At 46.7% G+C, this 13,834-nt stretch overlaps 1 protein-coding gene across 1 annotated transcript; it reads left to right on the top strand.

Annotated features, from left to right (window-relative positions):
* Window positions 1–1,794: 1,794 nt before the first annotated feature.
* LOC147663143 (RING finger protein 11-like) lies at window positions 1,795–13,028 on the top strand. Its single transcript, XM_086950642.1, has 3 exons — window positions 1,795–1,946; window positions 2,519–2,688; window positions 11,819–13,028. The coding sequence occupies exons 1-3, from the start codon at window positions 1,848–1,850 to the stop codon at window positions 11,988–11,990; spliced, it is 441 nt and encodes a 146-aa protein (XP_086806768.1). The 5' UTR covers window positions 1,795–1,847; the 3' UTR covers window positions 11,991–13,028.
* Window positions 13,029–13,834: the final 806 nt, after the last annotated feature.

Here is a 13,834-nt window from a genome sequence, read left to right as displayed (position 1 = left end):
TGAATATTTTTAGCCTATAGCTGTGAGCATAGTCCAAATCATAACTTAACCTAGGTGTAAAACATTTGAGAAAGAGTTTTAGTTGTGACACGGACCAAGTCTGCAGGATTTCTCTTGAGATTTCAGCCATTTGGAACGCCGCAGACATGTTCACTATGAAAGTTTGTTTAACGATATCTATGCCAAAAGTCTCTTTTTGTAGCAGAAATCGAAGAGTTCCCTCCGTAGCATGAAGTAGCTGGTAGGCCCATCTAATTATGTTTGCCACGGCCGTGGCAAAGGCACTAGTAATTCCGAATTCCAGCCGTAGGACCTGAACTGGAGTAGCTGTTGGGACCTTCATTATTTTTTTCAGGATTTTTCCCTCCTGACGGTCCATGAAGCCCCATTGTTGGATTGGAATACATTCTGTGGCATAAGACAAGACCGCTGGTATTTTAGCTTTGTAAATTTTTATTAATGAGGAAAAGTGTCTGCTCCCCGTGGCGTTATATAGTCCCGTTAGTGCACCTGCATGTAATTCAGATTTTTTCGTTAACTTTTCGATATGCTTTGTATTTGTTAGATTCTTGGAGAGAATCCTGCCAAGGTAAATGTATTCTTTCTCTTCATCGACCTTTTCCTCACCTAGCTTCCAATTATATTTAACACTTTTCTTCCTCCCGGAAAAGGCTACAACTTTAGTTTTTCTTACGTTCGGAATTAAATAGTTGTCATTCGAATACTTAAACAGAATATCCAGAGATTTTTGCAGACCGTATGGAGTAAGATCGAATAGGACTATATCGTCCGCATAGAGCAACAAGTGAACTCTTTGTTGGTTAATTTTTGGGGGCAGACTTGAGCCCTTTTGTAGTTGGTTTGGCAGATCGTTAAGATATAGCGAAAACAACATGGGAGCTAGTAGACAACCCTGCTTAAGGCCATTTTCGGTGTCTATTATTTTCGTTAGTCCTTTTTGTCCCCCCATTTGAACACGACACCATGTCGTTGTATGGAGACTTATTATTGCCTGTAGCAGGTGATCATTGATTCCCAGGCTCCTCAGTTTTTTCCACAGTGTAGGGCGATCCACTCGATCGAATGCGGTCGAATAATCTATAAAAGCCATGTAGACCGTCTGTTTTCTTCGTTGTCCTTTCATGTACATAACATGCATATATATATATATATATATATATATATATATATATATATATATATGTATATATATATATATATTTATGTTTTTGCAATTTGTATAGCGCACAAATACCCGTGAGTGTCTCGGCGCTTGAGGATTCTGAAATGAGACAATAGGGCACAGGGCTAGTGAGTGAACAACCAGGTTTTAAGTTGCATATGTATGTGTATAAATATATATATATATATACACACACATACATATATAGACAGATATATAAAACTGCATATCTATATAAACACCAATATTAATGCATGTATACATATCCATGGTATGTACATAAACGTTTAAAAAATACAATGATAAAAGCAAAGCTAAAAGCGACCTAATTACAAACAGAATTGCTTAAGCTTAACTAAAACAGAGTCTCTTACTTTACTGCTGTGAGTTTTACAGTAAACGAAAGAGAAGCATAATCTGAAGCCTCCGGTCCTGTAATAGAATCTGATGCCTCTCTGTCTTGATAAAGAAAAGTTGCCTCCTCACACAACGCTACGTCACACAATGCATTCCCCATAGAGCCCGTCTGCTTCTTGTGGGCTGTGTACTACACTTCCCATGGTGCCTTGCGGCTTCCGGTGGGCGGTACACTACACTCCCCATGGTGCCCTGCTGCTTCCGGTGTGACTGTAAACACCGGGCCCGGATGGGGCTCTGAGCCTCGATGGGGAACTGTCTGTCCTCGCAGAGCGCTGACGACTTATCTCTGCTGAACGAATCTGAAGGGGCCAGCCTGCCGGGAGAGCCGCCACCCCCATACCGGGTATAGAAGGTCCAAGGGTACAGGGAGACGGGCGAGCCTGCCTGGGTAGCTGCTCCCCCCTCAACTGGCGGCCTAGTGAATCTGGGGAAGCAAGAATGGAGAGCCTGTTTGTGGACACGGCGGAGAGGGAGGGTCTTTAGGGAGAGAAAGCGCCTTGAGGGCCACGAAATCCTCTAACGCCTGAAGAGCGGTAGCGAACCATAGAGGAGAAGGCAGCTGGAGCTTCTCTAGTAGTTTATTAGGCACAGAAACCTGGTCGAGGGAGCCATTTCCTCTTTACAGAGTGGCCGGTGAACTACGTGGAAGGTAGAGCGTTTCTCAGGCTATTTGCCTCCACTTTGTTAGTGTAGATGGCCAGAAAAGGAAGAGTCCCCTGAGTAGCGAATAGCCTAATGGGGTGACCAAAAGACCATGTATATGGCAGGGGGATGTGGAATGGAATCCCCGTGGAGAGGTTTCTCCCCCCCCCCCCCTTCTGCCGCCACTCCTACCAGATATTGAGGGCGCGAGAGAGGTGTCAAGGAATCATCGGGCACCTTATAATTACTTTTTATCTTTTGTTTCTTTGTCAGGAGCATGAGCAGGTTCCGGTGTATCACCCTACCCCGAGCCAGAGCCGCCTGGCCACACAGCTTACTGAAGAGGAGCAGATTCGTATCGCCCAGAGGATCGGACTCATTCAGCACCTTCCCAAAGGCATATATGACCCAGGGTCCGAGCCTTCAGAGAAAAAAGTGAAAGAGTAAGTTGAGAGTGGGAAACCTAAACATTGTTAAACATGTGAGAGAGAGGTGTGTGTGTATGGTGTGCGACTTTACTATTTAACTGGATGGTTATCAGCGATGGGGAACTAATGCGAGGGATACACACACGATTGCATCAGAAGCATTTTAGTTGCAACATAGCTGTATATTAAGAGCAGGCCTTAACCTTCTCTTTGCAAATCTTGACACGGGCGACATTTTTCACTTACTGCAAAGCATATATTTCCTCGTCCATTAGACTTGGTGTTTTTCTTTTTTTAGGGGCGGAGTTACCGGTGGTGGGGGACACATCGCCCACTACACTAAGCAAGTTCAATGCTCGCCAGGCCTGCATTTGCCATGAAACCTCCACATTTATAAGTTCTAGTCTTTGAGGCCGCATTAGCTGTTGTGCTAGATTATTGTTTTTCCCAAAATCCATGCATGATATACATATGTAGAAGAGCGTTATCATGCGTTACCCATTGGTCTGATTATTTGCATAGCAGAATACAGAATGGGGTGGCGGGTTAGCCTACTTTATCCATTGACTCCTTTCTCTTTAAGTGACTGCACAAAGCTTGTGCACATAGTTCACACCCAACTACACATAGTTCCTTACTCTACATTGATAAGTCTGTTCCAGGTGTTTTTTTTTTATTTTACTTATTTTTTATATTAACTTTAAGTAGCAGCTGTAAATTTCACCTACCCTTTAGGTGCCCAATTAGCTGATATCTTTTTTTGTCTCATTTACTTTTAGGTCTCGCTGTAGCCAATGCGCTTGTGCATTGCTTCTGCGAGAAATTATGTAGTGGGCTCCAGGAAAACCTAACAAGAGGGTTTTGGAATGCAGAATATGGCCATTGCATGTAAGGCATTCAAGCGCGAAGCTGGCATCTGGACTGCTTTCACCAGCGAACGCTCGGCCTCACTTCCTGCTCCCCCCTCTTTCGCTATCGCTCACACCCCATAAGCTCGTTCCCTCCCACCCTTCCTTTGATGCCAGAGGGCTTTGGAATGCGGATTATGGCAAGTGCATGTGCCTCACCATTTGCTCCCCCGCCCCCGCATCAGACTTGAAAGGAATGCACTCCCCGCTATCTTGTTCTTTTAGCCCTACACTCGCCATGCATTAGCTAAAGCTCACCAGTGGGCCTTTTGCCCCTCACTAAAAACTCCTCTCGTCTCTTTCTCGCTCTCGCACCCACGATCTTTCTGTTACTCCTTACTCTCCCTCCAACTCCACCCTCCAACTCCACCCTCCATCACTCGGGGGCACCAGCACGTCACTCGGGGGCACCAGCACGTCACTCGGGGGCACCAGCACGTCACTCGGGGGACACCAGCACGTCACTCGGGGGACACCAGCACGTCACTCGGGGCACACCAGCAAGTCACTCGGGGGACACCACCACGTCACTCGGGGGACACCACCACGTCACTCGGGGGACACCACCACGTCACTCGGGGGACACCACCACGTCACTCAGGGGCACCACTCAGGAACACCGCCACGTCACTCGGGGGACACCGCCACGTCACTCGGGGACACCGCCACGTCACTTGGGGACACCGCCACGTCACTCAGGGGCACCACTCAGGAACACCGCCACGTCACTCGGGGGACACCACCACGTCACTCAGGGGCACCACTCAGGAATACCGCCACGTCACTCGGGGACACGCCACGTCACTCGGGGACACCGCCACGTCACTCGGGGGCACCCCCACATCTCTCGGGGGCACCCCCACATCTTTCGGGGGCACCCCCACATCACTCAGGGGCACCCCCACATCACTCAGGGGCACCACCACGTCACTCAGGGGCACCACCACGTCACTCAGGGGCACCACTCGGGGACACCGCCACGTCACTCGGGGACACCGCCACATCACCCGGGGACACCGCCACGTCACTCGGGGACACCGCCACGTCACTCGGGGACACCACCACGTCACTCAGGGGCACCACTCAGGAACACCGCCACGTCACTCGGGGACACCGCCACGTCACTCGGGGACACCGCCACGTCACTCGGGGACACCGCCACGTCACTCGGGGACACCGCCACGTCACTCGGGGACACCGCCACGTCACTCGGGGACACCGCCACGCCACTCGGGGACACCGCCACGCCACTCGGGGACACCACCACGCCACTCGGGGACACCACCACGCCACTCGGGGACACCGCCACGTCACTCGGGGGCACCGCCACGTCACTCAGGGGCACCACTCAGGAACACCGCCACGTCACTCGGGGACCCCGCCACGTCACTCGGGGACACCGCCACGTCACTCGGGGACACCGCCACGTCACTCGGGGACACCACCACGTCAATCGGGGACACCACCACGTCACTCGGGGACACCACCACGTCACTCGGGGACACCACCACGTCACTCGGGGACACCACTCAGGAACACCGCCACGTCACTCGGGGACACTGCCACGTCACTCGGGGACACTGCCACGTCACTCGGGGACACTGCCACGTCACTCGGGGACACTGCCACGTCACTCGGGGACACCGCCACGTCACTCGGGGACACCGCCACGTCACTCGGGGACACCGCCACGTCACTCGGGGACACCACCACGTCACTCAGGAACACCACCACATCACTCGGGGACACCACCACATCACTCTGGGGACACCACCACATCACTCAGCCCAACCACATCATCACTCAGCCCCACAACAGCATGTCCTTGCTTGCTACCAACACGCATTGCCATAGCCAATAGGACTTGCATTAGGAAAGTGTAGGCTATTGGCTTTGTGAATAACAATGCTATTAATTTATATATTTTCAAAGCCAACACATATTAAAAAAAGTGTCATTTACAATACCAATAACTCACACTTTCCTAATGCGAGACCTATTGCATTGCAAATGCTTGTTTATTGTGATTTTCACCTTGTGTCACAGATAATCCTCTATTCCGGCAGCTGTTCATAACATGACTACTGGGAGTCTTTGACACCCACCGACTGGGTCGGCGACTCTTTAGGAAATTATGTATTTACCAGTGAATAAAGTGTATGTAAATAAAGAAGTAAAATTTAAAAACATTCTGTTTGTAAAATAATGTAAAATTGGAGGCTAAATATTAAGTTAGTATTCTCAGATTGATCCGTGCGAGCAATGCAAGTGCATCAAACAGAATATAGTGTGGAATATGGGTGGCCTTGATTGAATTTAGAAAATCTCTAACCTTCCCATTAAAATGTAGATTTTTTTTCTCACATTTGTTGAAGAAAATAGTTAATCACTGGTGAATTTGTTTGATAAATGCTTGTTTCCATATTTTTGTGTATTGTTTTATGGTTCAAATCATAGAAATTGCTTAGGCCGGGGTCCCCAGATTCCACTAATGACTCAGTGGGGGACCCCGGATTCCAATAATGATTCATTGTTGGTCCCTGGGTTCCAGTAATGACTTAGTGGGGCTCTACAGAAGTCAAAAGGTTAAGAACGACTACTCTAGCCTGTCTCTTTTTTAAAGTGTTTAAGTGTCATCACATCATTGTAGCTGCCTGTAATTTGAGTACTTGATTAACGGTTTTAATTTTCTCTCCTTCACAAATAGTAATGTGATATATAGTTGCAGGATGTTATTGTAAGGAATTAACATTTTAAAAAAGCATAGAAATTCGCTGAAAATGAACAAAGGTTACAGGAACGTTATTGTTAGGCTGACATTTCACTTGCACAAACAATGTGAAATTCAACCGTTATAGTTAGCTGAGCTAACTGTAACTCGTGCCTCCGCAATGCACTGCTGATGACGTCACATATTACATCACTCATGACATGATCAGTGACATCACTCATGACATCATCCACATAAACTCTGATGCACCTACTCGCACCCCAATATAATCTTTCATACACGCCCTCCAAATTTTAGACTACCATTCTGTAAACCATAGACACACCAATACTTACATACTCACCCACCCATACAGCCACTCACCAATACAGCCACTGATATATCCACTCATTCACCCATACAGACACTCACACACCGCCACTCACCCATAGTTAATCACACACCTAGTCACTCACTGAAAGAGTCAATAACAATTCTATTTACTCATCTATACAGTTATACACACACTGCCTTGCTTATTCATACAGATACGAATACATACTCTCTTATACAATCAATAACACAAGCACATACAGTCAATTATATACGCGAGCACTCAACTATCCTGCCTTTCACATATGCAGTTACTGCCCCATATACCACTGAGACATCCATCAACTCACCGACACAGCCATACGCACACTCACTCACCCATACACAGACCCTCCCAGACGCACCCAGTGAATCACCCTCTCATACATCCATGCAGGGAGTCTCACACCACACACAGACACTCAGGCACCAATACAGGTACTCGGACAACCAATCAAAACCCATATAGACACTCATGTAGCTACTCGCCAACCCATGAAGCCAGATTAGTCACTCACCCATACATTCACTGAGACACGTATAGTCACTCAGTCAATCACGCACTCACTGAATCATCCATACACCCATTCATTCTTCAATACACCTTAGCATATATATATATATATATATGTTGGAAAACGAGGCAGCATCTGTGAGGCCTGCACAAATAACATGACACATTTGTCCTTCACTGGGAACCAAACACCCTAGGGCAGCGCCTGACTCTCAGAGGGTAGCGTTGCAGAGCAGTCTGAGGCTTACTCAAGGGAGGTGGTGTGGGCTAGTAATCGCCATTTGCAGGTGCGCAAAAATAACACTCAATAATGGATTGTCCAGTCTGTACTTTGCTTTATAAAAGTAAGAGTACATTTATTAAACACACACACCACTCAATACTATACACCAATTTACAAATATACATAAGCTGTTGGAATTACTTTGTGACATTGCATAACATCTCCACCCCTCCCGCAGGGGGGGTGGGGTCTAGTACCACCACTCCCATGTATGCACATCATCTTGCCCCCAATGCAATTAGTTGAACCTATCCTGGAGCGAGGGCCCTGCGCACTGGCACCATCCCAGTGGCGTCCCCCTCCCATTACCCCAACAAGCATTAAACAGGGATACACCTGCCTTGGTGAAACCTGACCAAGCATCTTGTACTGACCCTAAATTATACACCTCTACATCTTAAGGGCTAACAGTCTGGGGTCTTCACCTAAGCGCAGCAGCAAGACTACATGTTTACGCACACTTTAGAATGACAGTACTCAGCACATTTGGATATTATTAAAAATGCATTGCAATTACAGCCCCTAAAGGCATCACAGATGATCACAGGATTAAGTTGTAAATACCGTCAGACACCCTAGCAGGAGTGTCTTGCCACTTAAATCCACTTTGCTTGTGACATCACCTTACACCAGTACTTCACATTCAACATCAGTTCCTCTAAAAGAAAAAACATTAATAAATGCATGTCAGTGCAATTACGCCATTTCACCTCCAGGGGATGCCCTTCTCGAGACATCTCCAACTCAGCCCTTCAATCTTCGATGCACTTCTCAATAAACCTCCCAGCTGTAGAACAAAAGTTCCAGCCTAGGAGGTAATGCTGTCTTCTCTGAGAGTTGAGGTCCAAGGTCTCTCACCTTCGGGGGGCCATATCTCAGCCCCTGGAGGTCCGATCTGCCCCATTTTCGCATCTTCTTGCTCCTGGAGGCGCCCCCCCCCCTCCCCCCCCCCAGCCACTGGGAGCACTCTCCTCCACTCTCCGGGTCTCCAAGAGGGTGCACTCTGCAGGGAGCGGTATTCACTGGCTCCCTGCGCCTCTCTTCTCCATGCGCAAAGGCTTCTTCTTCTGCGCACCGGCCCTGGGCTCTTCACCTGGCACTGTTAGAGGCCTGGGGGGCAGTCAGGGGTGTTTTCCTTCCAACTGCCCATTGCCCCATGCTCCAGCACCTTTCGCCTCCACAGACCACACCCCAGAGAGAGCTTCTCTTCATGTGCAAGTACTTTTTAAAAGTGGAGTAGGGGGCTGGCAGGAAGTCTCTGTGTGTCCTATCACACAGCGACACATCACTTCCCTGCCCCTGCTCCCTCCTTCTTGTCCAGCCTCTGGGTTGTTCAAACATGGTGTTGTCCAGGTCTCTGGCCACATGGCCTCTGAAACCCAACTCCTTCAACCCTCACTGCCTTCACATGAGGCAACCTGGTGCCTGGCACCCAGCAACAGCAGTTGATGGATGGGCTTTTAGCTCCACCTATCTTTTCTCCTTGGAGGGAAGATCTTCGCTCTGGGAGGAAAGGTCATTAATCCAACCTGCCATGGCCAGACCCCTGCCAGGGACTCAGAAAAATATGACATTTCAGGACGACCCAAAAGCAGTACAAATATGACTTTGGACTTGGCAGAATACTCATTTTCACATCTGCTACACTGTACATTAGTGTGTGTCTGGAATCTGTAGGCTTTGTGGAAGTAATTTTAGCCATGGGCTCCACATCCCCATAGGGAAATAATGAAGTAAAACACAGTAAGACACACTGACTTCCTCTGGCATGTTCCTTTCCAGTGTATAAAGCCTATTCCATGGCACCACCCAATCCTGCATAAGCCGGCCACGCCATTCACTCTGTAGCTGCTCCTGGACTGCGCACGCTAGGAATCTCCCCTGCACAGCCCCTACACGTGTGCACACGCATGTACACCTGTCTGCATGTAACCAGCACGGTGCCCCATTCTCCAGCTGCTGCGCAGCGGCCTAGTCAAGCCAGGGGGACACCAGTAAAATCTCCATGCAGTCTGCTTCATTATGAGTTCACTGTGGGTGAGTCCCAGATTATGAGGCTCCCCCACAGTAAAAGCTCAACAATTAGGTGCTCAAAAAGTGAAAAATCCGGGCGGCCTATAGTGTCAGAACCACCTTCTAACAATAAATATAAATATATATATATATATATTTTAAAATCATGACGAAGTTCTGCCTGCGCCTCTTTGACAATGGCGGGCCTCGACGGGGTTTCGTTTTACCCCTTTAGATCCAAGAAGACACTGTCTTTTTCTTTCACACGACAGAGAGTCAAGGCCCAATTTTGCTTGTTAACGTGATTTAATCGGGTGTTGTTGCCGATTAAATCACTTTAACAAGCAAAATTGGGCCTTGACTCTCTGTCGTGTGAAAGAAAAAGACAGTGTCTTCTTGGATATATATATATATATATATATATATATATACCATTCTTAACCTTTTTAGAAACATCAGCCACTGAACGATGTCATCAGTGATGTCACTGACCATTTCATGAGTGATGTAATATGTGACATCATCAGCAGTTCAGCTAACTATGACGGCTGAAATGTCAGCCTATCTAATTTCTAAGCTTTTTTTAAATTCTAATTCCTAACTATAACGTCCCTATAACCTTCGTTTTTTTATTGAATTAATAAAGATTTTTAACTAGGAGTCACGGTTTGCAGAGGGATGGAGAAAGGGCGCTGTGCCTCTGACTAGTTCGCAGGAATTCCAAAGCGCAGGGTGTACCAGGAGGGCTTCTTGGCCCTCAAGGTCCCATTGGAGCCAAGGGGACTTTAATCCCCCATATTATTAGTGTGCCATGAGGCACATTTGCAGAGTGATGGAGAAAGAGGGTATGGCCTCTGACAACTTCTCATCAATCCTGCTTGTGTAGGACCTACTGGAGGTAACAGGTGGGGTAGTTGGCCCCCACTACCCCTCCCATTACTTCAGATAACAGGCAACGCCCCCTTTCACAGCCACTCTGCAGAGTGAAAGCAAAGTGCTTCACTTTGAACAAGTGACTTGTTCAAAGTGGAACACTTGTTTGCTATGGGATGGCGGGAGCATTGCTCCAGCCATGGCACCTGGGTCTGGGGGGGAGGGAGGGGCTTGAGCCACCCCCCACCACATTATTCTAAACATAGCCCCGGGTAAGTGGCGGTCCCCGAGCTGTGTGTGGGGGTGGGCGGGTGGGAGTCTTTCTTACCCCCCCATGCCTATTTATCCACATATCCACGGGGAGGTGGTGGTGCGCCTGGCCCCCTTCATTTCACAAGCGTGGACCACCAGACTCTCAATAAGATGCTTAGCAGATATTTGTAGTTTCTCATTGTCAACTTAAGCAGGTAGAGCAAGCCTTTTGTGCATATTGGCTTCAGAGTTGAGTTGGTTGTGTTGCTGTTGGTACTATCTCTAATCTGGTTAAGCTATCTTCAAAACAGCTGAACAAAGTTGCATTCTTATATCGCATCTTATTTGCAGTCAGCTGAGCCTGTTCTGGCACACAATAACCCTTGCACGAATCGGGCATAATGGCAACTGTATAGTAGCAAAAGTTTAACCTAGTGTGAGTGAACTTACCACATAAAATATAGAATGAATACATATTACTTTAAAGAAACACTTTCTGTTGGTGGGGTCCCACTTATCACGCTGTTGAAGTTTTGTGAAAAAATCGCGTTGGCTGTTATTGATTTTAGAGGTGGCTAAATTGGATCTTTCTAGAAAAAAAATGCTCTAATTTCCAGGTTACAAAATCAAGTTTACGGTGACTCTTGTTTGCTGATTTGTCTGTTTGATAGCAATTGCTTTTGCCTGTCCTAAATGTTCACATATGTAAACTAGTGAATCGCAGGTATTTTGTCTGGAAACACTCAAACGCTTATATCATTGAAGCGCTGCACCTTATTCCCAATAGTCTCCTATGATGAGTTGTGCAAAATAGTATATTAATATTGAAACAATGAATGCAAAAAAAATGGATTCATAAATGTGCACAGGCTATCTTTCATACTAAAATATTTCTTTAAAAACCATCCATATTAAATTCCTAACTCTAACCAGAAAGATTTTTCATTGATAGGGCGGGTTAATTTACTAGTCTGATTCCAGTCAAAGAAAATAAAAAGACAACTACACAACAGATGGTATAGGTGTCTTCTGTTGTTTTTGAAGGGAAATTATATGTATGGCAGATGTTTTGGGAATGGGTGTTTTTTGTAGGTTTCACATTCTACCAGAAAAAAAAACAGCTTAAGTCGCTCATATAGGAAGCAGCATGTTAGATGGGAAGGGTAAAAACAAATTATTAACCAGGCAGTGACTAAACCTATATTGTTTCCCTTTCTTAGGTGCGTGATCTGCATGTTGGATTTTGTTTATGGTGATCCGATCCGGTTCCTGCCCTGTATGCATATCTACCACATGGAATGTATCGATGACTGGCTGATGCGCTCCTTCACATGTCCTTCTTGTATGGAGCCTGTAGACGCTGCCTTGCTCTCATCTTATGAGGCCAACTGAGAGGAGTGCTACATTAGACTGGTTCAGTTTTGCTTGTTTGCACTTTAAAAAAAATGCCAGGGCGAGGCAATGGAGAAGAGCTGCACTAAATTTGCACTTTTCAGGACAAACCAAAGACCTTTACGGCTGTTCAGCTACTGTCAGACTGCCAGAGAACTCGCCGGCTGTGAGCCTCCACAAGCAGTCCTAGTTTACCAGTGCCGTTTGGGTTGCGGAGCTCCTGCACTCAGTTTGCTGGATTCGCTGGATCTCCTTTTCATGACTAGCTGGACGGCATCTATTGCTTGGATGGGACTCTGATAGTTGTTTCACGCACTTTTGTAGATGGGCTGTGGCTGTGATCATGGAAATCTACTCTGCCACGCATCCCAGCTACTGATAAACTGATTCTCTTTTAGTTGTCTATGCCTTGTCTCATCAAACACTTGCCTAGCATCGGCTGTCCAAAAGAAGCCTGCAATTTAAACACAATGATAGACCCTTCTTCCTCGCTAAAAAAAGAGAATTAATTGACGGGCAGAATAGCCTGAAAGGACCAACGGCTGCACGCATGACTTGTCAGATTCCTATATGTATCCTGGATTAGAACTGTGATTGGTTATCTGCAGTCTGTGAACATGGAAACCATAATACTTTTGGGCCTACGGCCAATTTTACCTTTTTCACTTTGGTTATAAAAAAGTGGCTCATCACAACATATTCGCATACTTGTATGCTAGGTTTGTTGAGCTCCCTGCAAAATAAAAGTCAGAGAAAAGCTCTGCTGCTTTCGTCATATACCTTACACGCTTTGAACCAGTGTCCCAAACACCATCTTCTGAGGGGGAAGCTCAATGCGTAGCTTTGAGTGTAAACAGTTTACCTGTAATGGCTGCACGTGCAGCTTGACTGGATGTAATTTCAGAAGAAGTGACTCCCCCTACCATAATCATGCTCATAACAAATGATTGTACAGGCCCTTTCTCCAGTACTACTCCTCAATCATGTGTTTATTGATAGGATTTTGTGAAAGTAATCAATAAAAAACTGTGCTCAGTGTGTGTCAGTAGTTTTTGTCTGTTTTGGTGTTTGGCCAAGCCAATAACTGCTTGGGAAAGAAAGTGTAAACGCACCTCAGATATAAAAAAAAAAACTCATGTTCATGCTCCCATACTCCGGCACTCCGCACTGATTTGTCTCTATGCGCTCTTGATACCTGCTAGTAGCTGAGGACCATATTAAGAATGCCTGACTGATTTACTGTTTGCAACTTCACACTTTGTGCCACAATATCAAGACAGGTGTGTATTTAAGGCCAACAAATATATCCAGTAATTTAGAAATCTGTGACACAGCATGTTTTCCTTTAGTCCACCATCCTCACAAAACAAGGACCTGTTAAAGTCTTCTTTTGTTGTTGTCATAAAGCTGGATTTAGGTAGGCCTAGGTGGTGTCTTCCCCTCCGTTTGCAGAGTTTTCTGCACTATGCTCTCCACAGTGCTAGGGTAGTGAAGCTGCGTTTTTCCTCACTCGCATTCACTATCGGTAAGTTGACGAATGCAACCTGCCGCTCTTGTAGAATTCTACACGAGCGGCAGGAGAGTCCGCACGAATGGGAGTTCCTGCTGCACTCCGGCACTTGCGGAACTCCGCAGAGTTTTTTTGTCACTACGCGGAACTCTGCGACTCTGCCCAGGCCTAGTGTTAGGCATAGTTGGGTTCTAATCCATCTAGGAATGGAAACACTGAATTGTTTAGTTGCAATGATGTCCATTTATAGACACATTTGTCAAACTATCCCTGATCGGGACAAATCCATGCTGTTTCTCTGATACCAGGTCATGCAAGAGAGGAGCCAGGCGTG

The sequence above is a fragment of the Lissotriton vulgaris genome, unplaced genomic scaffold (genome assembly GCF_964263255.1).
Source record: "Lissotriton vulgaris unplaced genomic scaffold, aLisVul1.2 SCAFFOLD_562, whole genome shotgun sequence".
Taxonomy (NCBI): Eukaryota; Metazoa; Chordata; class Amphibia; order Caudata; family Salamandridae; genus Lissotriton; species Lissotriton vulgaris.
Note: the sequence above shows the minus strand (reverse complement) of the source record. Positions and strands in the feature narration are given on the sequence as shown.

What these genes read in the sequence shown, in the direction of transcription:
- LOC147663143 (XM_086950642.1), top strand. Translation starts at nt 1,848, where the DNA reads ATGGGGAACTGTCTGTCCTCGCAGAGCGCTGACGACTTATCTCTGCTG. An exon ending in AGCCGCCACCCCCATACCGG is followed by an intron (nt 1,947 to 2,518) that starts GTATAGAAGGTC and finishes TTTCTTTGTCAG; the next exon opens with GAGCATGAGCAGGTTCCGGT. An exon ending in TCAGAGAAAAAAGTGAAAGA is followed by an intron (nt 2,689 to 11,818) that starts GTAAGTTGAGAG and finishes TCCCTTTCTTAG; the next exon opens with GTGCGTGATCTGCATGTTGG.